Consider the following 25,438-nt stretch of genomic DNA (forward strand, 5'->3'; position numbering starts at 1 on the left):
TTGACTTTGATAGACCTGGGTTAGGGAGCTAAAAAATACAGAATGGCTTAAAAAAAAAAAAAAGTCATTCCCAAAAGACAACAAGTAGAGTAGGGACAAAATAGGATCCATGGTTTATCAGGGACAGGGAACCGAAAGTTGGTACTATCCCTGGCAAATATAGTTGGTGCACACGGGGCAGAGCCACCATTGGGCGAAAAGGTTCAAAGAACCCGGGCCACCCACCAATCAGGGGCTGTGAGCATGGCACCAGACACGCCCCTGTGTCTGACATCAGACGCAGGGTGGAGGACCTAGGGGTCGCTACTTCTCTCAGTGCTTGCTGAGCTGACCGCTCTGCTGGAGACTTTTCCTTGTGCCAGTTTCTTTTTTCTTTTTAAAAGTACTTTTTATTCAGTTTTTCACAAGATACACACACGCGCACACAAAGAGAAAAGAAAGAAAACCACAAAAAACCCCACCAAAAAACCATGAGGACTACAATCTCATCATTAGAACAAGTATCAGTTACAATACCCAAGTCTTGCCTGTAATTTAATTGTTCTCCCCCACCCCCGATAAATGGTACAAAAGTCAGCTCTAGGGCATTTTAAAAACATTTTTGTTACCACTCAAAAGCCTGATAGAAATCCTTTATAATATGTTTTTAGGTAAACAAGAAGAGGGTCCCACTCCCTTTTAAATACTTCAAATATATTTCTTAATAATGCTGTTAGCTTTGCCATTCCTGCCAACTCTAACACTTTAAGTATCCAATCCTCTTTACTCAGGCAATGGATGTCTTTCCATTTGTATGCAAATGTCAATCTTGCTGCTGCTGTCAGATACATAAAGAGGATCCAGTATTTCCTAGGCAATGAACTATTATCAATACCTAAATAGTATTGTTTCTGGGCTCTTAGGGAAGGTCATTTTAAACACTTTCTTAAGATCATTGTATATTAAATCCCAATAGCCTTTAGACTTTAGTCCACCATTAATGTATATTGGAACCTCCTCTTTTTTACACTTCCAACATTTGTTTGACATGTTGTTGTAAATTAAAGCCAACTTCTTAGGAGTTATATGCCATCTGTACATCATTTTAAGATTATTTTCCTTTAAATTAGAACAGGCAGTGTATTTCGTATCTTCTATCCATAGTTTCCCCATTTCTACAAGTCTATATTGTAACCAAAATCCTGAGCCCATTTAATCATTGAAGTTTTCACTACTTCCGTTCTTGTATCTTCCAATGATAACAGATCGTACATCCTAGAAACTAGTTTGTCTTCCTTGTCACACAACTGTTGTTCAAATTCTGACTTTGATTGATTAAAACCCTTTTTGCAATCTTGCTTGAATAAGGTGCTAATCTGGTGATACTGAAACCAAGAAATATTCCAATCCTGCATAAGGTCTAGTTTTTTAAGTTCATATTTTGCACCTTGTGGAGCAAGCAGTTGTCGATACGTAGGCCATGTCTGTTGCATATTTTTCCGTTTTCTAGATATAACTTCCAGTGGAGATACCCAAAGTGGAATTTTTGGTTCTAACACAAGTTTGTTTTTCATCCATACCATACATATATAAGCTTTTTCTACCATAGTGATTTAAGAAGTCTTTATTTACTTTTACCTTATCATAAAATAGATATGCATGCCAACCATATCTTATATCGAATCCTTCCAAATCTAAAAGTCTTGGATTTTTTTAATGTAATCCATTCTTTCATCCAGTTTAGGCATATTGCTTCAAAATATAACTTAAAATTCAGTAACGCAAGCCACTGGCTCCTTGCTGCCCAAGTTTCATCTCGCCTTCCCGGGATTAGGTGGGTCCTCCTTCCAGCGGCGGGAAGGGGTGGGGGAAGCAGGCAGGCATGTGAGGAGGACCCACCTGATCCCGGAAAGGCGAGATGAAACTTGGGCGGCAAGGAGCCGGTAGCAACCCGGTCCCAAGCAGGTTTACTCAGAAGTAAGTTTGACCGAGTTCAGTAGGGATTATCCCCAGGAAAGGCGAGGAGGTTGTCATCCCTCTGTGCCTATGTAGCTGAAGCTGCATGTATTCACTTACATGGGAGTAAGCTCTATTGACCAGAATGGGATTTACTTCTGAGTAAGCCCGGGATTGATCTGCAACTTCCCTACACTTCTGGTGGTAAGAGCTGAGAGAGAAATCAGAAGGGGGTTGGGGGCAGCTGCAACAAAACTATCAGTTCAGTTCTCTCCATTTTCATGGGAATAGCCGGGCTTGTATTCAAGCCTTTTACTTCTCCCTGGTCCCCGTGCCTGTGCTGCTGAAGCCCCCAGGCAGCAGCGGAGCCACTGGCCAGCCGGAGGAGGTGGGTGGGGGGTTGGCTTTCGCCTCCGATCCCGGCAGCTCTGTCCACTTTGAAGGGGGCTGGGCCAGGCTGTAGCTCCGCACGGCCTGCCTGGGTGGAGGATGTAAGTGGGTTTCTTTTGCTGTGTGGGGCGTTGTGCTTGGGGCTGGTCAGTGTGGAAGAAGGAATGTGGCTTGTGCACAGGAGCTGGTCTGGGACAGTTGAACAAGAGGGCAACACGGGCTTTGCTGTGAGGGAGTCAGACCAGGGGTGGGGCCAGGGGCTGCGGCAGCTGCACACGGGCCGCCGCCAACTTCGCTACGCTCCTGGGTGCCCATAGAATTTTTGTATGCACAGACATACAGGTGTCCACAGTGGGGAGCAAGAGTGGACGCTTGCCCCCTCCCTGGAATTTGGAATTTTCCAAAACTATTTCTCCTCTGATGTATGCAAATTGGAGAACTTGAGTAATAGTCAAGAGGAGACCTAGAGAGATCCGAGATCATTCCTAGTGAGAGAATTGTCACAAGCTCCTATGGCCACAGGCCTGGTCTGTTTCTATATTAGTCTGGCAGAGGGCTTAGGTGTGCAGCAAACGGCTCAGATGAATCTGCTGTAACTGGTTGCTTCTGATTGGCTCCTGCAAAGGTCACAGGAGCTTGGTTACTCAGGAGCAAGGGGAATTCACTCTGCTTCTATACGGAGGCACTCTGAGGAAGTCCCACCTAAAGCTAATGCAGCTAGTGATCTGGTAGATATGTGCTAACACACAGAGCAAAGATGCACTGGTGCAGCGAGAGAGCATCTTAATAGAACTTCCCAACTCACTGAAGCAGTGCAGTAGAGAAGTGACAATTTTTTTATGCCCTCCCTTTCCCCAGGAAGTCCCCTGTGCCTCCTGAAAATATGCCCCAAGGGCTGCACAACCCCCAGGGACATTTTGGGGGGTGGCACAATGGACTTCCTAGGGAAGGGGAGGGGTCAAAAATTGCCATTTCCCAGCTGCAGTTCGTTGGAAAGTTCTATTAGCCTGCTCTCTCTCTCGCTGCATCCTTTCTCTCAGCCGTGAACCATTTTTGCAGATGGCCCTGCATGCACACATAATTAAGAGAAGGCATCTGGTGAGTGATCTGTGTACTTTCATAAGAAGAATTTTAAAAAATATAAGTGTACTTTTGGGCACAGTCTTGGAATTGGCCTCTCACATGGCCAATAATGATGTGAGAAAAAGACAAAACAACTAGGCAAGGTTTAAGGTGGTAGGATGGGAGGTAGGATCTCCAACGGGGGCTTCCAGCAGCCAGAACCCAGTGTCCTACCCTCTGCTCCCCAATGCTCTGCCTCCCCAGCAAACCTGACTGATTAAGGGCTGCAGTGCAAGGATGCTTAGTGGAGAAAGCCTCTGAAAATAGGAGATATGAAGTAGGTAAACTTGATATATTTTACTGAGCCCCCTTAAATTAGCATAGCAATGGCAAGCTTTTGAGTTTCACAGAGCTCTTCATCAGTCAAGATGCAAAGTTAGCAAAAGAGGGTACCAGAGAAAAAAACATTTGCAGAGAAGGTTAAAAAACATACATATGCTCCTCTGTCAAATCCAAATATTTGGACTTGAATGCACATGCTACAAATAAAATCTAGTGTTTGGAGCATTTGCTCTATAACAAAAGCAGCAGCACCCAAAACCTCCTGCCCTCTTCTAAATCTAGAAGAAAAGACTCTTCTTTGCCTGTTCACAGGTCCTCCAACAGCAGCTTCTAATTCTTTGTGTGGGAGTCAGTTATAGGAAATTGCTAATGATGACAGATACTTTGCCTCCTTCCCATTCCTCCCACCCCCCTCCTTTTATGCCTGGGCCACTTTAATTGATCCCAGCAGGTTTTCTCCTGGATGGGTTTGTTTGATGCAGCCTCACCTGCAATCTCTTGTCTTCCCCTGCCCTACACAGAGGGGAGGTGAAGTTACTGTCTGTCACTTAACACTTGACAGTACAAACACGCTCCTTGAATTTCACTGCTGGTTTGAGGCACTTGGCTATTGCAGTTGCTCATTATTAACTCTTGTCAGTCTATAAACCTGAAGACAGCTCAAAGTACGCCCCTCCTCTTACAGTGGTGGCTAAAAAAACAAAACAACACTTGATTTGCATTTTATAAAGTACCTAAAAGTGCATTTGTGTAAAATATTCTATTACAGGACGGGAAAAGAAAATTAATTCCCCACACATCACATTATGAATACACAGAGTCAGCACAGACATCCAACAAACCTTGGTTTCCTGGATTGTGAGCGAACCTGTGTGCACCCCACCCCCCTTTCCTCTGCCACTTGCATGCTATTGCTATGCTAAATACAAAGCCTCTTGGTTTCTTAAAGAAGTTTCCTGTGCCATGCAAACTGGAAATCTATGATTTAAGTGGTTCCAATAAACCACTCTCCATAGGATAACAAGCTATGGTGTCATAGTATCTCAATTTGCTGAGATTGTTTAAACCTCGGAGTACCAGTTCCTTAAGAAGCCAAGAAGTGTTGCATTAAATTCCGGTGTACAAGGGGAACAGGAGAGGTAAGAGGGGACACAAGCACATATGGAATTGTTGGTTTGTTCATGGTCCAACAAATGGCTTGTTAGATTATATGAACTGGTCCATAGAGTTGATGAGTGCATCTTGGGAGCGCACAGGCATGAGGTATGTGCATGCCCTCTCTCCTGCTGTTGCTCCCCTGCAACTGGTATTGAGAAGCATTGTACCACTGAGGCTGGTCCGCAGCCACCAGACTAGTAGCCATTGATAGACCTGTCCACCATGAATCTGTCTATGCCCCTTTTAAAGCCATCCAAGCTGGTGGCCATCACCACATCCCATGGCAAAGAATTCCATAGATTAATTATGTGCTGTGTGAAAAAGTACTTCTTCTTGTTGGTCTTAAATTTCCCGACCTTCAGTTTCATGGGGTGACCCCTGGTTCTAGTGTTGTGAAAGAGGGAGAAAATTTTCTCTCTGTCCAACCTCTCCACTCCATGCATAATTTTAAACACCTCTACCATGTCTCCCCATAGTTGCCTCTTTTCCAAACTAAAAAGCCCCAGATGCTGTAGCCCTGCTTCATAAGGAAGGTGCTCCAGGCCCCTGATACCCTTTTGCACCTTTTCCAGTTCTATAATATCCTTCTTAAGATATGGTGACCAATACTGAACACAGTACTCCAGGTGTGGCCGCACCATAGATTTGTATAAGGGCATTATAATACTAGCATTTTTATTTTCATTCTCCTTCCTAATGTTTCCTAGCATGGAATTAGCCTTTTTCACAGCTGCCACGCACTGAGTCAACACTTTCAACGAGCTCTCCAACATGACCCCAAGATCTCTCTCCTGGTCAGTCACTGACAGCTCAGATCCCATCAGCGTATATGTGAAGTTGGGTTTTTTTGCCCCAATGTGCATCACTTTATACTTACGTTGAACCACATTTGCCATTTTGTTGCCCACTCCCCCAGTTTGGAGAGATCTTTTTGGAGTTCCTCACAATCTGTTGTGGATTTCACTACCCTAAATAGTTTAGTTGCATCTGCAAATTTGGCCACATTGCTGGTCACCCCTACTTCTAAATCATTTATGAACAAGCTAAATAAAGAGCACTGGTCCCAGTACCAATCCCTGGGGGACCCCACTTCCTACCTCCTTCCATTGTGGAAACTTTCCATTTATTCCTACTCTCCATTTCTTGTCCTTCAACCAGTTACTGATCCTCACATGAACCTGTCCCCTTATTCCATGATGTGTTGTTGAACTGCCAACAATCTTGTAAAGTAATAGTTTTTTTCTATTTAGCAGGGGGAGAGTCACTGTCCCTATCCAGGCCCAGCACAGCATCCCTCCAGTGGCTGTTGCTTGTGTCTTACTTTGTAGGTGCTTTTAGATTGTGAGCCCTTTGGGAACAGGAAACCATCTTCTTCCTATTAATCAAACTGCTTTGAGAAATTTTGTGTTGAAAAGTGGTATTTAAATAATAACAATATAATGTCTTAATTTAGACAGCTACTAAAAATGAAATATTAGAGTCAATAATGTCACTGTTATGGCTCACCATTTCCACTCTCCGACTTCTGGGCAAACTGCTCCCTATGCCTTTTCTTCGATATAGGCCTGAATTTCAGAGAAGCTACCCACTTTCTTCCTCTCTGCTTTTTGAGCCTCTTTTTAGTCCATTTCTTTGACACAGATCTCTTCACTTGATGAGATCCAGGCACCTTGCCTCCCTAATCAGGTCAAAACAGCCTCAATTTAGAGGAAGAAGGGGGAACCCTCCAAGGGAATAAACAAACAGTGGCTTCCTTTGGTGTACCGGTGGTACCAGATATCTAAGTGAAAAAAAAACTGTCAGGAATACTTCAGAGGGAAGATGCTGTTGTCAGGCAAAACCCAAACAACTTTAAAGGGATGCCTTTTGCTCAAAATACAAGAGGTCTCGGTAATGAGGTGATGTGTGTTTCGATAGTTTTAAGTGTGTAAAATGATCTCCCTTTATGCCAGAAAGGCCTAGATCTTCATCTGGGTGGCTGGATGCTAATGAAATCTCTGGAGAGGGAAGCAGTGAAATTAGATCAGTATCAGTTTGACAATCATCCCTTTTTTCTTTTCCCCTATAGGCGTTTCTGCACCGAATTAGACAGAATGCCGTGGACAAAGCTGAGAAGTACATAACAGAAGAAAATGTCAAGGTAATTGATCAAGCTGTGTAAACTGCTTTCAGAACTTCTTGTTGAAAAGCAGTATATAAATATATTTTTTAATAATTTAATAATTCTCTCAGAATACTGATTTCTTCATAAATTAATGTAATGAAATGAAGCAGGCCAATTTCAGACATTTCTCTAGATGCCAAATGCCAACGGGGTTGTCAGTGAAATATCAGTCAATATCACTCTGCCAACAGAATGTTGTCAGTGAAATATCAGTGGCTGCAAAGCTAAGATGGGCATAGTCTTCTTAATGTGTAACTTTGCATCCCTGATGCTACGATTTGCTTATAGCAGAGGTTCCAAACTTGGGTCCCCAGAAATTGTTGAACTACAGCTCTCATCATCTCCAGCCACAGTGGTCAAAGGCTAGGGATGATGGAAGTTGTAATCCAACGACATCTGGAAACCAGTGTTCCCTCTAACAGGGATTCCCAGATGTTGTTGACTATAACTCCCATAATCCCCAGCCAAAGGCCACTGCAGCTGGGGATGCTGGGAATTGTAGTCAACAACATGTGCTAGGAACAGTGCTGGGAATCCAAGTTTGAGGATTGTTGTGTCACTGGACTCAGCAACCACAGATGTTCCTGCTTCCTTCCTTTATCCCCTAGAGAGAGAAGCCATACATACCATTTGTGACTTTTTCTCTAGGGTCATATACAGATAGGGTTGCCGACATTTTTCTGGCTCACTTAGCTGTCTTTAACAGCTGCATGACAAGCAAAAATTCAGCAGGTGAAGCTTTTTTCTGGCCTGCAGATGTAGCAAATAAAAATAAGCTAATGAATGATGTTACTATTGCATTGATTCCAATTAATGTAGCACCTCCCAAAGTGCTAAATATAACTGTTATAAATCAGATATCACATTCAGAGATTCTTTTCTTTTCTCAGCTGATTAAATATGTGTTTGCCTGAAGCAAAAAAAAATCCTTTCAGTTTCTCTGTGGATGCACAGTGATATTTTTGGTTCATTCTTTTACTGAGATGCTTGGGGGAGTTTAAGATGCCCTTCTAGAAATAAAAATCTGTAGTTCTGTGAGATTGTTGAAGCAAGATTATGACCTCAGAAATTATTTCCAAGGTTTACCAAGGTCTTCTCCTCCATCACCTTGTTCAGTGCTTCAGCTGTAAAAAATTTGCAAGTACAACTTCTCCCATCCCAGTAGTTGAGTTACGGGGAAAATCTGCATATGTCAAATCTTTGTCCTATTAAGGTTCATGGACCATTGTTGTCAACCTTGACTTCAGACTTTCCACTTATTCCTGCTTCATACTTATTCCTCTTAACGTTTAGCTCTATTCACATGTTATGTTCAACACTAGTAGAACAAATGTACAGTGTACACAGGTACAGTTCTATACACAGGTATAGTTGTTCACACATTATGTTGAACACAGGTACAGCAGTACATTTCCTATCTGCATCATGCATTTGAGGGGTCTGCAGACATTCACACAAAACTGTATGAGTGTACAGATATCTTTATACATGCAGCATAAAGTCTGAATAGGGCTTTTGAGTAATGCTTCAAATATCTGCATAATTGTTTGATACCATTTGGTTTTTTAATCTGGATCTTGCCATTATTAAAGCCTGCCTATAAAATGAAGACTGGGTGGAAATAAAAAAAATTATTAAGTGAGCCAGCGTGGTGTAGTGGTTAGAGTGCTGAACTAGGACCGGGGAGACCCGAGTTCAAATCCCCATTCAGCCATGATACTAGCTGGGTGACTCTGGGCCAGTCACTTCTCTCTCAGCCTAGCCTACTTCACAGGGTTGTTGTGAAAGAGAAACTTAAGTATGTAGTACACCGCTCTGGGCTCCTTGGAGGAAGAGCGGGATATAAATGTAATAATAATAATTATTATTTATTTACAGGAAAAATCTGCATATGTCTGCATTATTATTATTATTATTTCTCATGATATTAGGATTGGAGAGTGCTCAATGAAATAGGTTGGTAGCCAGTTCAGAACAGACAAAAGGAACTGTTTCTTCACATGATACATTAAGTATGTATCAGATTTGCTGACAAATGATGTTGAGCTGGCTTTAAAAGGGAATTTGACAGATTCATGGCGGAGAGGCCTGTCAATCACCACTGGTCATAATGGCCGACATCCAGATGAATGAAGAGCTGGTGCAGCTAGTCTGTGCATACGCTGTGAGGGAGGGGAGATTGTGGTCCCCTTCCCTTTGCTGACAGTGGCTCCTGAAAGTATGTCCCTGAGGGTTGCACAGCCCTCAGAGACATATTTTTGGGAGTCACAGAGGGCTCAGAGGGAAGCAGAGATCAACCTAAATTGATCTGCCATAGTGTGTGCAGTGTTAGCAACACCAGCTCTTTGTTCATCTGGATGGTAGGCAATACTTATTTTAACATTGATACTTCATCTTCTTATGATAAATTATATTCAAGTCAGCATACGTTAAACATATACAATTATTAAGAAATATTTGGCTTAAGATGAGAATTAAGGCACATATATAGTTTTCGTTCATGCTACAAAAGGCATGAAAATTGTAAAATGTACAGTGCTCTCCTACCACAGCAACAAGTGTAGGAAATGTTGAGATATAAATTCTACTGGTGCAGCAAGCCATTTTGTCAGTTTAGACCAGTGTTTCTCAACCACCAGCCCATGGACCTGGGCTGGTCCATGAGCAGTTGAGTGCTGGTCCATGAGGAATTAATACCCCTACAAAACAATTTCGAGCTGGTAGGGGCCTCCGTTGCTGGGAGCCCTCCGGAGCTCATTTTTAGGCAGGCAGCCCTCGCTGCTGGGATAACGTTCATTTCGAAGAAGCTAAATGAGTGTTATTGAAATTGAAATTGTTTTGGGGGGGTGCCTGGGGGTGGGGGTGAGGGGGAGCAACCCCTTTACTAACTGCTGGTCTGGAAAACTGCCCTCAAAAAATATATCGGTCCATGACTCCAAAAATGTTGAAAAACACTGGCTTAGACATCATGTCAAACCATAGCTGAGCTTCTTTAACCATGATTTGGCATGATTTCTGAATTGAGCCTATATGTGGTGTTATGAAATAAAAGAGGCCAAAATCAATAAGGATAATTTTCATTAGTCTGTTAGCCATTTTATTTATTTATTATTTCTCTATGTAAACCACTTTGGAAACTATGTTGAAAAGTGGTATATAAATATTTGTTGTTGTTCATATACAGATGCATTGGAACAATATGTTTAAGAGTATGCACAGCTTTCATTATTAGTTATTACTGTGGATTTCTTTACATTACAGATTTTATTTTCCAACCTAGAAGATATTCTTGGTGTTCACAAGGACTTCCTGGCTTCCCTGGAATATTGTTTACAGCCAGAACCTCAGTCGCAGCATGAACTAGGAGATGTTTTCTTAAAATTTGTAAGTATGATCATTCAAAATGCTGTCTGGTAAGTTGCTTCTCCATATTCAGGACAGGCAAAAGGAAGTACTTCTTTACACAATGTGGAATTTACTGCTGCCAGATGTGGTGATGGCCACCAATTGGGATAGTTTTAAAAAGGGATTAGGCAAATTCATGGAAGATAGGGCTATCAAGGACTACTAACTTGGATAGATGTACATTGCATTAGGATCAGAGATAGCATGCTCCTGAATACCAAGTGCTAGGGAACACCAAAGGGAGGAGGCAGTTGCTCTCTTTCCCCACTTGTGGGCTTCCCTGATATACCTGCTTGTGCACTGCATGAAGCAGGATGCTGGACTGAATGGGCTTTGGGCTCCAGCAGCTGCAGAAGAGGGCAACCAAGATGATCGGGGCCTGGAGCACCTTCCTTATGAGGCAGGGCTACAGCATCTGAGGCTTCTTAGTTTGGAAAAGAGGCAACTATGGGGAGACATGATAGAGGTGTTTAAAATTATGCATGGAGTAGAGAGAGCAGAAAGAGAGAAATTTTCTCCCTCTCTCACAACACTAGAACCAGGGGTCATCCCATGAAACTGAAGGCCAGGAAATTTAGGACCGACAAAAGGAAGTACTTTTTCACACAGCGCATATTTAATCTCTGGAATTCTTTGTCACAGGATGTGGTGATGGCCACTAGCTTGGATGGCTTTAAAAGAGGCTTGGACACATTCATGGAGGGCAGGCTTATCAGTGGCTACTATTTGGTGGCTATAGGCCACTTCCAGCCTCAGAGGCGTTGCCTCTAAATACCAGCTGCAAGGGAGCAACAGCGCAAGAGAGGGCATGCCGTCATCTTTTGCCTGTGGGCTTCTCAGAGGCACCTGGTGGGCCACTGGGGGAAACAAGATGCTGGACTAGATGGGCCTTGGGCCTGACCAGCAGGGCTGTTCTTATGTACGGGCCACTCATAGGTTTCTGTTGCACTGCATGCATAGCAATTTGCATGCAGATAAGATCATTGCATATTACCATCTTGCATTACCATTTTACATGCAGCTCAATAATTTCTCCAATGCTTGTAGAAATGTGGTAACGTGTGAAGTGGCCCTAAGTTACAGAGGAACTAAGGGATATAATTTGCTGAATCAGCAGCTGCTGTTTTTAGATTGTTGCTGGTAGTGACCATAATACACTTGATAAGTGCAGGTTCAGCTTTCCAGGGGGAGCATCTATAATTATGTAACTGATAATTTCCTCATCCAGCGAAGAAACCTCAATGTCACCCAGAGAGGAAATTAAACACTTCAGGCATCAGGTAATTTAAAAGCATAGCTTTCATATTTGTGGCTCTTATGCATGAAGGGCAGCTGGGAACAACATGATGAAAGCCCTCTGGTGTGTGTATAATTATTGAATATATTGAACTGAGTTTTGCCAGGAGATGTCATGATCTAAATATAACCTCTAAAACCACTGCCAAAGTCACAGAACTGCAATCACAATTGACAAATGAGATGAGGCTCTTTTGGCCCACTCTAGGATCTTCTCAATGGGAAGGAGTGCAATAGCTAGGGTGTTAACGAAGCTGGTTTTTCAGCATCTTGTTCATATACGCACATATATATGTGTGTATACATGTTTGTTGTTTTAAAAAGCAAGATCTTCCACTCTTTTATGTATATTTTAATCCCTCCCTCCTTTTAAGGAGCTCAGCTTGGCTTAAATGTTCTCCCCCATAACCTTTAAGGTAGGTTACGTTGAGGGTGACTGTTTCTGGCCCAAGATCACCCAGTAGGGATGTGCACGGAACCGCGGTCCGGCACTTGTGTGTGGGGCTCTTTAAAGGCGGGGGAGGGTGTACTGACTCCCCCCCCCACCGCATTTTCCCCACCGGCGCATTCATTTAGTAAAGCTTTTGGGGTGGCAGGATACCTCCCTGCCTCCCCTTCCCCCAGTCATCAGCAAAAGGCTTCACAAAGCCTTTTGCGCGTGCGCATGTCGCGCGCGCACATCACGTCTCCGTGTCACATGCGTGCGTCGCAGAGACGTGACGTGCACGCGCGACATGTGCACGCACAAAAGGCTTTTTGAAGCCTTTTGCCGACGACTGGGGGAAGGGGTGGCAGGGAGGTATCCTGCCGCCCCAAAAGCTTTCCTAAATGAATGTGCCGGCGGGGAAAATGTGGTGGTGGTGGGGTAAGTACACCCTCCCCCGCCCTTAAAGAGCCCCACACACAAGTGCCGGACTGCTGGACCGCCCTTCAAAATAGGTTCGGAGGCCTTCAAAATAGCCTTCAAAATAGCCTCCGGACTGGTCCGGGCTCATCCCTATCACCCAGTGAATTTCATGGCTAAGTGGATTTGAACCTAATCAGACACTCTAATCACTATACCACACAGAACTTTTTTTAGTTCAGCAGATATAGGAAAGGATAGAGTTGGGACCCCAAACAGATTTTGGGACACCAAAGGCATTTGGCAGGCCACTGTTAGAAAAGGAATGGGTTTGATTCTGTAAAAATTAAAAAAAAAACAACCCTCAAATTGCCTGTAACCTCCATTCTGTTGCAGCACATCCCTTGCAATTTTCTACATGCAAGTTTCCTACATCTGGTGGGCAGGAGCCTTTGCCTTTATCATATTTTAAGCTCTTACTCCCAAATGCCTGAAACTGGAGCAGCTGCAGTTCCAGATGTGCAACATTATAGAGACTAAAACCCACGATCCAGCTGCTTTCTAGCTTCTTCCCTTAATCTTTATTGTGGCTGGTGCTTTATTTTCCATGATTGTTGTGTTTGGATGGAGTTATATGTAGCAATAAATTAAAAAGGCAAAAAGAATATCTAATTGAATTAGTGAGCAGAGTCTTTAGGGACAATGAAAGCATCCCTTTGAGTAATCTTCAGATTGCCGATCTGAATAGTGTGTGCTGTCCTTTGGCAGCCGCAGTTCCTTTCTATGTGGTAACAGGAAGGGAATGCACAGTTCATGGAGTTTATGTTCTTAAGATGCAACTGATTGGCAGTAGATTCAGGACAGACAATGCACACAATGCATAATTAACATATGGAATTCTCTTCCATGAGATGTGGCAATGGCCACTGGCTTAAATGGCCTTAAAGGGGAATTCGACAAATTCAGGGGGGAAGATAAGCCTGTCAGTAGCTATTCACTATGAGAGCTAAATGGAACTTCTAGTTTTAGAAGCAGTATTTTGCTGAATACTAGTTCCTGGGGCCAACAGCTGGGAAAGGCTATTGCCCTATTCATATCCTGTTTGTGACCTTCCCAAAAGTCTTTGGCTGCGCACTGTTGGAAACAGTGTGCTGGACTCTAGGTAACTTCCAGGGATGGCCCTTCTATGAGGCAAGATGACGTGGCCAGGTAGAAATTAGAAAAGAAGGTAGTCCAGTCTCCTCTAGAACCCTGAGATCAAGCTTCTCCATTTGGTGAGGTAGTCTATAGCCACCCCTATAGTCTAGTGGCTATAGGGCACCTCCAGCCTCAGAGGCAAGGTGCTTCTAAATACCAGTTGCAAGGGAGCAACAGCAGGAGAGGAGGCATGCCCTCAGCTCTTTCCTGTGGGCTCCCCAGAGGTATGTTGGGCTACTGTGTGAAACAGGGTGCTGGAGTGGATGGGCCTTGGGCCTGATCCATTAGGGCTGTTCTTATGTTCATTTATCCTCCCCCTGCCAAAGATGTTTCCCACAGACTCTACTCAGCTACTCCCCACAGCATCTTCACCAATAAATATGATGCTCTTTAGCAACCATGCTGTCAAATTCTCAGTTCTGAGGTTTTTCTTCTGCTCTGTGTAGGCTTTTCAAAGTCATGGAATGTGACTCTAGGCAACAGAGTCTGTGTGCACAAACAAGAAACATGCACAGATGTGTGTTGTAGTGGTGCATGCTTTACACTCTTGCACCATTGCACAGTTCTGAATTTTACTTTTTAAAAGTCCGGGTAAGGCCAATGTTGATCCCCATGTGTACCAAAAGAGGGCTTTGATGCCTAGGCACACACAGTACTAAGTAGCTCAAGACTTCTACCATAGTCTTGAACTATGAATACCTTGTAGGCCATGGTATTCATAGTTCAAGACCTAGAATCCTTGATCAGAAAAAGACCCTACTCCTCTTTTACACTTTTAAAGCATTTTTAAAGGAATATGTATCTAGAGAAGTCCTATATCATTATATAATTCTGAGAGACTGTTGACACTGCACTGTGCAAAAAATGGACTGCGGTGAAATTTCATAGTACATGTGCGTTCTACTCCTCCTGGCTGCAGTTAGTCCAGCGATTTATTATTTACTAGCTGACCTGGCACAAAGCATCTGCGCCCCTAGTTCTCCCAGTGTTCCCCCCCATCCCATCAGCCATTCTCCCCTCCAGCCCTAGTTCATTTCCCCCCCACTCCCTTCAGCCCCGGCCGACACTTCCTCTTGGCAGCTGGCCGGCCAGCCCTGGCCGCTGCTTCCTCTCACCGGACAGAGCTTCAGTGGTTGGCCTGGCTGGCACTTCCTCTTGCCGGGCGGCACTTTCCCACTGTTTCCTCTCGCCACCCAGTGTTTTGTTCCAGCAGCCGCTGCCACTGCTTCCTTTCACACCCCAATGGCCGCTCACCTTCCTCTCCCCCTCCCCTCGCTCGTGAAATCTTGCAAGAGCTGCCACGCATGGGATTAGGCAGGGGTATGTCTTAGCAAATTAAATATATAGATTGTTGCATGGTATAACTTGGCTGGCCAATGGCTGTAATAAAAACTGATTGAGATGGCAAGGTATAACTTTAAGTATTGTGCAGTTTTTATTATGTTTTCCCTCACACCAAACCTCTTAGGTAGGTCAATATTTGTGAGGGAAGCGAGGGTTTGTGGTGGAGGAAGGGTTTGAACCCAGATCTTCTGATCCACCCAGGTAGTCACTGACTTGCTCTTTGCAGCAAACCACCCATCAGAAAGCGAGGCGCGCTTGCTGTTCCCGTGCCAGCGAACAGCCTGTCTGTACTGCTAGTGGTGGTAGGGCTGCTCTGTGCCTACTAAGCTATACAGCAGTGCAGTTGACACCTACTACCATTATACCCAATGGGAATAGATCACAACAGATCACGGGAGGAGAGCTGGTCTTGTGGTAGCAAGCATGACTTGACCCCATAGCTAAGCAGGGTCCACCCTGGTTGCATATGAATGGGAGACTTGATGTGTGAGCACTGCAAGATATTCCCCTCAGGGGATGAAGCCGCTCTGGGAAGAGCAGAAGGTTTCAAGTTCCCTCCCTGGCCTCTCCAAGATTCCTGGGAGAGATTCCTGCATGTAACCTTGGAGAAGAAGCTGCCAGTCTGTGAAGACAATACTGAGCTAGATAGACCAATGGTCTGACTCAGTATATGGCAGTTTCCTATGTTCCTAACTGCCCTGGCATATAGCTTAGTAGGCATGGAACAGTAATAGACAGGGCTGTTGGCTGGTGCAGAAACATCAAGCTTGTTTCTTTGGTGGGCAGCTCATTGCATAGACCAAGAATTCTCAACATTGGGTCCCCAGATGTTATTGGACTTCAACTCCCAGAATCCCCAACCAAAGTGCAATAACATCTGGGGACCCAACGTTGAAAATCCCTAGTATAGACTGTAAGCCACAAGTTCTCTCTTCATTTATTGGAAAGTAAATTTCCACTGGTTAAAACTAAGGAATCCACGCTGTTAGTTATCTACCACTTGTTTATATGCCTGAGTGGTATTTCATTACCAGCTGAGGAGTAACATAAGAAGAAGATGAGCATTAGCTACCAAGATGCTAAGAACTAAATGGACATTCTATACCTTAGACAGCCTCTAGATTTTCCTGTTTATATTGTGCTGAAGCACTTTTAGAAGCATTGCCAGCCATGGAAGGATTTCTTATTCCTTGAGGCGATTCTCATGATCGCCTGGGGTGGGCTGGGAGGGTGCGAGGGGAAGGCTGCTCTTAACCTACCTTCCCCCAGATGACCAAATTGTCCGTTGTGCCCACACGGGCAGCTCTGCTCCGTGCAGCTCTGTGAGGCATGGAAACAGGGCAGAGGGATCCCGGGCTGGAACCTGTTCTTCTGGCCTCTGGATATCCCACAATGCAACGTGCAACATGTGCATGGCATTGTGGATTTCCCTGTCAGACGGGTGCCCTGTGTGCCTGTCTCTGTGTTTCCTCAGGCCTAACTCAGCCCGAAGAGACACACGATACTCGATAGACAGGGTAAGGGTGCAAGCGCACCCTTAGCTTCAGCTAACAGCCAGGTTCCTTAAGAGGGTTAGGTGGGGGGGAGCATTGGGATCCACGAGGATCCCACTGCTTCTCACCACCAGCCGAACCCCCGACTGGGCTGCCCCAGGCTGGGTTAGGCTGGTTGTGATAACAACGTCCTTGTCTGGTTGATTCTGGCATGCAAATTGTCTTTCTGCTTCTCTTGAGAACATTCTATAGCATTCTGTGGACGACTAGAGGTTTTCCTGCAGTCTTAGTTTGCCTGATCTTTAGTCAACAGGAAAGAATTCTGCTATCCAGCTTGAACTGCGATGTGGTAAATAAAACATTTAGTCCTACTAGCTGCTGGTTTATGTTGCTAGTAAGAATTAATTTCATTTAGAAAGTTGGAGCATGAGATGGTGGGATGGAGTCCTGGCCGGGGTGGTGGAGGAGAGCAGGAGTGCACATGCTCCGCGCAACGTGATTTGTCACGTTAGTCAGGCAGTATCATCCAAACCATCCACAGGCAGAGTCCAAAGGGATGATTTGTACATATGTGGTATAACCTAAATGGAGCTGCAGCACTGTTATTATTTCTTTTGTGCAGTTACTAATATAAGCATATCCCTTAATGCAGGAGTTCTCAAATATGGGTCTCCAGATGTTGTTGGACTACAGTTCTCATTGTCCCCAACCACTGTGTCCTTCAGTCACTGTGGCTAGGGATGATGGGAGTTGTAGTCTAACATTTTGGTAAGCCAAGTTTGAGAACGCCTGCCTTAATGTCCAGTGCATATAATCTAAGAATTTTAGTTGTATTGACTGGAAATAACATACAGATATCAATGAAATCTCCATTATTAAATATGTGTTTATCTCTCCTTACAGAAAGACAAGTTCTTTGTATATGAGGAATATTGCAGCAACCATGAAAAAGCACTCAGGCTCTTGATGGAACTGAACAAGATCCCACCAGTGAGAGCATTCCTATTGGTAAGCAATGGTGTCTCTTATATCCTTGGGTGAAACTCAAAAGCACATGTGATGCTCAGCTGCACCAAAGCTTGCTTATTTATTTACAAAATGCAGCCATGGAAGCTGCAATTTGTAATTTTAAAAAGAGCAGGAAAAGACTGGCCCTAGGTCCAACGGTGCCCCAGGTAAGGAATATCTTGGGCACTGTTCTCTGTTCAGCTCTGAATACCTTTAAAAAAATTACATCTGTAGTACCTTCCATGACAGATGCTCACTTTGTATGCATGATGTATCCCTGTCTTTCAATATAAGAATAAATGTCCAAAAGTGGATCTGTGTTTATACATGTCAGTTGACATCCTGACAAACGCTGTGCAATGAGCAAAGTTGTGCTAGCGCAAGAACATCATGTCGCTGTGCTAAATCATGGGGATTTTAGAAATTGCACAATTGCACCAAAGTTCCCTTTAAAATGTATGAGGTGTGCACAGGTTGCATACCTGTTGCACAAAGGCAAATGGGCTTTCACTAGTGCAATACTAATCTGGAACTCCAGACTTAGCACAAGCCGTGCAGCAGCCTTGTGCTGGTGCAGTGTCCTTGCACAAGCACAGAGTTAGGATGTTGACTGCCAAATACATTTCATCTAATATTACAGAAGCTTTTGAACGTTATAAACAACACCAACCCAAATCCAGTGCCCCAGGTTGCCTGCTCCTCAATCTGCCCTGTCTTTCTCCCTCTGTTGATATCTCTTCAAAATAGTCTCCTGGGAGCGTTTTCCCTGTGGAGTCAATATAAACCAGTTGAACCTTGTTCCAAGGCTGTGAGCTGAAGGCACTTTGATGTGGCAACTTTGCTGAGTTAATCAGGCCTGGGTCTGGTCAGGTCCTGAATAAGAGATTGCCTTGGTACTCTGTGCATGCTGCCTTGAGCTCTGTCGCAGAAAAGCATGATATACTTATTTTGATATGTAAATCTTCAGTTGCCTTTGTAGAAGAATCTTTTGACACAAACATGTTGGACCTTAATAAATCTCATTGTTTGTACCTTTGAGGTTTCCTCTTCCCTTTGTTTCTCATATTACTGTCTTCCCTACACCCTTTTCTCAGTTCCTATTTTTTGTGAAACTTCACTTCCCATTTCTGCTCAGTAGTCATGCCAAAATGTGTCACTTCTTCCACTCCCTGCTACATGGTCCTTGTGTGCATTGTGTGATAGCATTCGACTGTGGACAGACACATTCCTTGCAGTAAAATGTGATGACATTATCTCCAGATGACTAGGATAGCTAAACAGTGTATCTATGCTGAAGATCACAGTTACTCTGGCTCAGAGTAAAACTTCGAAATGTGGAAGTATCTCCAACCCAATTCTTCTGATGTAACATAGCTGGAGAATTCCCTTTTGAGTCAGTAAGAGTATAGTCTTGCTGGCTCAGACCAAAGTCCATTTATTCCATATTCTGTTTCTATCGGTGGCAAGAGCTTCTTTGCTGGGGAACCTCAGAAGCAGAACACAGTAGCCCTATTCAGGCATTACGGAGCTGTGTACACCCTGTACAGGGCTGTCCAGCTTCGGCCCTCCTGCAGATGTTGGCCCACAACTCCAGTAATCCCTGACTATTGGCCACCATGACTGGGGATGATGGGAGTTGTAGTCCAAAAACAGTGGGAGGGCCGAATTTCAGCAGCCCTGCTCTGTGCAATTGCAGTGCCCCTTGAAGCATGGTGGCGAGCTCTTCTCTGAAGTTCTTTGTAATTTAACTCTTTAACTGCGATTGTTCTGGTCGTGAGAATGCAGCCATGTATTTGCCCAATGCTTTAAAAAAGTTCTCTAAGCTAAAGTCAACGGCATTGGTGTTGTCAATAGTCAGATCCGCCCACCACAGCAAAAAGAGTTGCTGTCTGCTAAACTGATGAAATCTCCATCCTTTGCCCTTCTGCTTATCTCACTTTGGCACTGTTGTGGGATTGGGAAAAGCTGCATTTGCCAAGCATCACTCCCAGGAAGTCATTTGAAGCATCAGGGCCCCAACACATTGGGCAGCAACCTGACCCTGTACTTTTGAGTATTGTAAGTCTGTACAGTACTTGCATATGTCAGAAAAGTTGACAGTATGTGCAATTTTTTTGGACTTGAGCTAGTCATCCAGCTTGCCATCGTGTGTCTCATGGATTTACACCTCATAAAATTGGGCCCATCAGCTTGCTGTACTGAGAAGGCCAAATGCCTATTTTGTGACATGAACATAATCCTGGTGTCATTGTGGCTGGTTTAAAGTTTAATAAAGCATCTCAAGTTGGATCCTTCAGAGTGGAAATATGAGTGCAGCCATTATTCCAGAATGTTCTCTGCACTCACTAATTGGACTGGCTGAGGCAAAAATCTTCAGTCTCATCACCTCATCATTCCACTGGGCAGGAAGGCCTGTAGACTACAGGGCCATGCTGTGAGCTCTAGGTTTGTTTGACCTAAAAGGATTTTTAAAACAGTTGTATGTAGGAGACACGTGGAAATCTGTGCTTGTGGGCTGTAATTCCTTGCATGATCTTTCTCCTCCTCATCCTGCCCAGTAATATAATGTCACTGTCTAATCAAGTTGAACTGGAAAATAAAGAGCTTCTTGTGTAAGTGAAGTTGGCCCTGGTATTCTCACAGTGGCTGAAATTGAGACCTTTTTTTTGGAAAATGTGGGGATGCTTCAGTTCTGAAAATTGTGTGAGCTAAAGGGGAATTTGAAAGTCAGTGTGAGGGTAGGAGAAAACAGCGAGGACAAGAATGATTTATACAAGAGCCCTGGAAAATCAGAGGGTTTTTTTAAAGGTAGTTGCCAGCAGTGCCAATCTGAAGAAAGGCTGTATCAAAGGAACTTGTTTGTCTGCAGGAGAAATGTATGAACTTTGGGATGTAAAGTTGTTCAAGCTGTCAAAAAAACCCACTCAAAAGTCACCTAAGCAGTTCTGGGTAGCTATGTCAGATGTTGTTCTGGAAAATTCTCTCATGAGGACTTCAAGCAGGCAAGAAACACTGGTTGCAATACCTACTAAGGAATATGTCCACTGAGCAAAGTGGGATTTATTTTTTAGTAGGTTGGTTTAGGATCAGGCTGTTCCGCCATTTTCACATGTGTCACATAAACTGGGTTTTACATTTCCTGTGTGAATAATTTGAATATAATACCTACACCAGCTAGAGTGTATGTTCAGTTTAAATATAGCTCCTTTTCACTTTGAATCTCTCGTTCACTTTGAGTCCCACCAGGTCTGAGCAGGTCATTAGCTGTTCAGTCCCTACTGTTTACAAATATCAAGAAGAGGCTCAAAACCACCTTTAAGTTGTGTGGGAATGTGGAACTAGGTGTGATGGGTAGCCATGTTTGTTTATTAGCTTTATCCCTGTTCATGTGCAAATGGTTGGTGAGGATGGGGTTTTCATTTAATATCAAAAGAGGATGCGGGGTGCTGAACCCCACCCCACTCCTTACCTCTCCATCCTATGTCAATTCAGGTACTTTTCTCCAATCCTGTTCTGCTTCTGGTATCGGAGCCAGGCTGGGAGAAAAGTGTCTGAAGCAGTGGATCATGGAGTGAGGAGGTGGGACAGGGGAAAAAATTCAATTCTCCATCCTCACCTGCAACACCTTTTGATGTAAAATAAGTTGTTCTGGTAAGAACAAATCTGTTTACTTTCCTTTCACTATTATCTTAATTGATAATTACCACCCTCATTACCATCCTCACAAGTTAGTCCACTTCAGCCTTAAACTTTAATGCGTTCACCATCTTGAATCAGGGTGGATGACTTCATTACAAATTACATGATTGAGGTGTCGTTCAATGCCAATTTGAATTGAGGTGGATGACATTACAAACTATGCCCTTGAGCTGTCCCTATGTGTCCCTACAGCTGTAGCTAATTTGGTTCAAATTGGTTAGGCAGTTCACAAGTTAGCCCACTTGCACCTCAAATGTTTATGTGTCTGCCATCTTGAATTGGGGTAGATGACATCATCACAAACTATGCTATTGAGGTGTCCCTTTGAGTCCCTAAACCTGTAGCAAATTTGGTTCAAATTGGCTAGGTGATTCACAACATAGCCCACTTGTGCCTCAAGTGTTCATGCTTCTGCCATCTTGAATTGTTACAAACTATGCCCTTGAGGTGTCCCTATGTGTCTATACAATTGTACCCAATTTGGTTCATATTGGTGCAGGCACACACACAGAATGCTAGGTGATCCTTAAGGAAAGATTTCCTTAAGGAAAGTAGGCTAAAAAGCAGCCCCCACACATTCCAGGCTGCCACTTTTTATGTGGATGGGCAGTAAGTATATGTATTCATTCATTCATTCATTCCATTTTTATACTGTTCCATGCATGTGTCTCTAGGAGGAGTGCACATAGTTAAAACAACAATTAATAAAATTCAAACAGTTACAACATATGAACAAACAAACATAGCTGCCTCTTTCCCGACTATTTGGGCTTTGAGGACCCCTGATGTATTAGCAGGACCAAAGAAAGATCCCCTGTCTTGACTAAGTGTGGTGAAATGGATACAGTGCTGAGTGAGTCTTCAAGCTGGGACTCCTGAACCTAAAATTTTACCTCACAGTCAGTACTAAATGAAAAAGCCATTCTGTTTCCCAGCTGTGAGGAAATATGAGGATAGTAGCGACCAGACCCACAGGATTATTGTTATGCTGCATGAAGGAAGGAAATGATGCTATTTTGTCTTGATTATTCATGCTGGTTCAGATCCAACAAGCACGTCAGGTCCATGCAATGGATATGTTTCAGCTTCTGCTGCTACGGTAGTTCCCTGGTAGGACATGTGGCATTGGCAGGGAGCCAACATTGGCTATCCACTTTATGTACAGAAAATGTACATGATTGATGAACTGTGTACCACTAAAAGTGTGGATTGACTTTAAAGGATTCTAGCTTCCAGCAACCTGGAAAGTAGGTTGCTATATGGAGTGATCAGCAGTTTGTGGGTTCTGGCATTGCCTGGAAGTTTGTGGAGGTTTCTCCTGCAGAGCTTCAGGGTACTGTTAGGGTTGCTGGGACAGTTTATGAGGGGCTTGGCGGATGTATATAATAAAGGGAATTGAGGGCAGGAGGAGAGTGATTGCTGAGCAGGAGCTCTAACTTCCACATATAGGGCTAACTAGCTGGGATGGAATCGGGAAATAGACCACAGCATAGGAACCACATGTACATTGTTGAGGCTTTTAGTGTTTCCCTGGAGAATTTGGCTGGTGGAATTAGAGAACTGGACATGATTGTTAGATTAGAGTGTGCTGCAAACAGGGAGAACTTCCTGGATGCTATAAAAACCCCTTTCTAGAGGTTTTATACTTGAAGCTCAAATCCTTTAGGGCATATTTTCTGTAATTTAAAGAGTGACAGTTTTAATTTTTAATTTTTATTCTTTGCATTTTGAATAAAGAAACTACATAAATTTGCATAAGCTCTGTTGATGAAGGGTGGAAATGTAATAACTAAATAATAGACCTGTTTGCACAATCGTTTGAATCTAGGTTTAATGTGGGTTACTTGCGATTGTGTGAACCCATGCCAAAGTGAGAATCTTGAGCCATAAACCACCTTGGCATGGGTTCACACAATAACTTCAGTAATGGTAACCCACATTAAACCTAGATTCAAATGATTGTGTTAATAGGCCTAAAATCTCTCTTCACTTTCTTCCAAATGAAATGGTTCTTGTTTTCTGAACTCATTACTTGGCCTTTGTATATAAAGTACCCTATCAAAATATAAGTTGTTATCACATAATGTCTGGAAGCTTTGTGTCAAGAGTAACATTTCTCTTTTTTCCTGGTTGCAGAGTTGCATGCTTTTAGGAGGCAGAAAGACGACAGACATTCCACTGGAAGGTTACCTGCTCACTCCAATCCAGCGAATTTGCAAATATCCACTTCTCCTGAAGGTAACATAAAATGAAGGATTTATTCTGATAGCTGTGATGTTCCTAAATTAGCTCTGAAAAATTTCATTTCTGGCAACTGCACATGCAGTTCTTCTGACTTGTATATGTGGAAAGTTAATACACTTTCAAGGTGGGTGGGAGAAAAATCAGTGGGTCTTGATGTAAGACCACAGAAAAATACTGATGCTACATAGACTATTCTTACTGACAGGCAGAAAGTCCCAGATTCAATCCCTAATATATTCAGATGAGATTGGGAACGATCTGAAATCCTGGAGACTTCCTTCCTGTCAATGTAGGCAATACAGAACGAGCTTTCTTAATGGTCTGATTCAGCTTAAGGCACCTTCATATGCCCAGTATATGGTGAGTTTCAGCTTATTGTGTGAGGTGATGTCAAGTGACCTGCATAGGCATCTCTAGCAAGTGATTGGGGAAGCTGTACCAGTTGCATTTCTGCCTAGATTCATCTTTCCCAGCCCAATGTCCATCTGAAAGGCCAAGGCAAATTGTGGGTGCATGAAGCCTCCTTTCTAAATCCAAGACCGTACAAAGTCTTTACAGCATATATGGTGTGGAAGTTAAGGTGGGCACCTTAACTTTCAATTTCCATGCTTTTTAGCATCTTAACTTTCATCTTTAAGAGAAGGTTTTTGGTTTACTGAGTATGATGTTTATGTTGTGTGTGTGGGCAGGAGTTTGATGTTGTTTATGTTGTGTGTGGGGGCAGGGGCAGTTAGAGAAAGAAACAAATTGCTGTATAATGTGTACTTTAGGTGATATGATTTTTTGAATCTTCTTGGCATGTAAATGGCATTAAAAATCCTATGTTGTATGCCAGATTTGGAAGAAAAGCCTTTTGGAATAGGATTCTGGTTATCTATCCTGGTTAAATGTGTTTTAACCCCAGCAGTTTGACCAGAGTTGTTTGGAAAAACTGTATTCTTACAACTACCTTCTCTTGGCTCAGTGATTCTGATTAACCTTTTAACCAGGATTGCCGTGAGAATGAGAATACAGCCTGAATGGCATTTAATTTAGGCACAGTTGAACTTCAGTGTCTATGTGGAAAATATTTTGCAATCAGTTTGAGCATCACCAGTTACTAGCAGACATCTGGACTAAAGCCCTGCTAACTGAGCTAAGAGGCACCTTCTAAAGCAGTGATTCTCTTCTCTTTAGCAGGGTGAGAGCAACAGTCAGGCCCTATTCAGTATCCCTCGAATGGCTGTTTCTGGTGTCTATGTTGTGTTTCTTTTTAGATGATGAGTCCTTCTGAGATAGGGACCATCTTGTATGTCTATCCTGTCTGTCTGTCTGTCTGTCTGTATCATATCTATGTAAACCTCTTTGAGAACTTTTGTTGAAAAGCAGTATGCAAATATTTATAGTAGTGAAGCTGCATGGGGAGGAGAGCTGGTTTTGTGGTAAGGAGCATGAATTGTCCCCTTTGCTAAGCAAGGTCTGCCCTGGTTCACATTTGGATAGGAGACGACATGTGAAAGATATGACCCTATACCCCATCTGTAAGATATGGGTCCATAGCTCAGTGGAAGAGCATCTACAACAGAGATGGACAAACTTGGCACTCCAGCTGGAGGGCCAGGTTTGCCCGCCCCAGTCTACATGCTTGCATGCAAAAGGTCCCAGGTTAACTCCTGGCAGCTACAGGGAGGACTGGGTGAGACTCCTGCCTGTAACTTTGGAGAGCCACGGCCAGTCAGTGTAGACAATAGAGAGCTAGATGGATCAATGGAGGTCTTTCACCTGACCTCGCTGGGAAGGGAGGGCAGGCTGTGGGGAAGGCAGGCGCTCACCTGCTTTGCCTGGCAGACGAGCAGCTTCTGTCCTCCCTTACACCAC

The 25,438-nt window shown here is 43.6% G+C and overlaps 1 protein-coding gene across 5 annotated transcripts in view; it reads left to right on the top strand.

The window, feature by feature from the left end:
* The window catches only part of PREX1 (phosphatidylinositol-3,4,5-trisphosphate dependent Rac exchange factor 1), a 338,510-nt gene that overhangs the window by 136,916 nt on the left and 176,156 nt on the right, over positions 1-25,438 (top strand). For 2 of the 5 annotated variants that reach the window (XM_053247478.1, XM_053247480.1), the window contains exons 2-5: positions 6,956-7,027; positions 10,313-10,435; positions 17,534-17,638; positions 23,474-23,575. In XM_053247478.1, the coding sequence (XP_053103453.1) occupies positions 6,956-7,027; positions 10,313-10,435; positions 17,534-17,638; positions 23,474-23,575 (402 nt within the window). Of the gene's footprint in view, positions 1-3,351; positions 3,424-6,955; positions 7,028-10,312; positions 10,436-17,533; positions 17,639-20,041; positions 20,084-20,229; positions 20,251-23,473; positions 23,576-25,438 lie in introns of those variants that run through there. The other 3 variants (XM_053247479.1, XM_053247481.1, XM_053247482.1) reach the window with 3 other exon arrangements.

This window comes from Hemicordylus capensis, chromosome 4, assembly GCF_027244095.1.
Source record: "Hemicordylus capensis ecotype Gifberg chromosome 4, rHemCap1.1.pri, whole genome shotgun sequence".
In the NCBI taxonomy this organism is placed as follows: Eukaryota; Metazoa; Chordata; class Lepidosauria; order Squamata; family Cordylidae; genus Hemicordylus; species Hemicordylus capensis.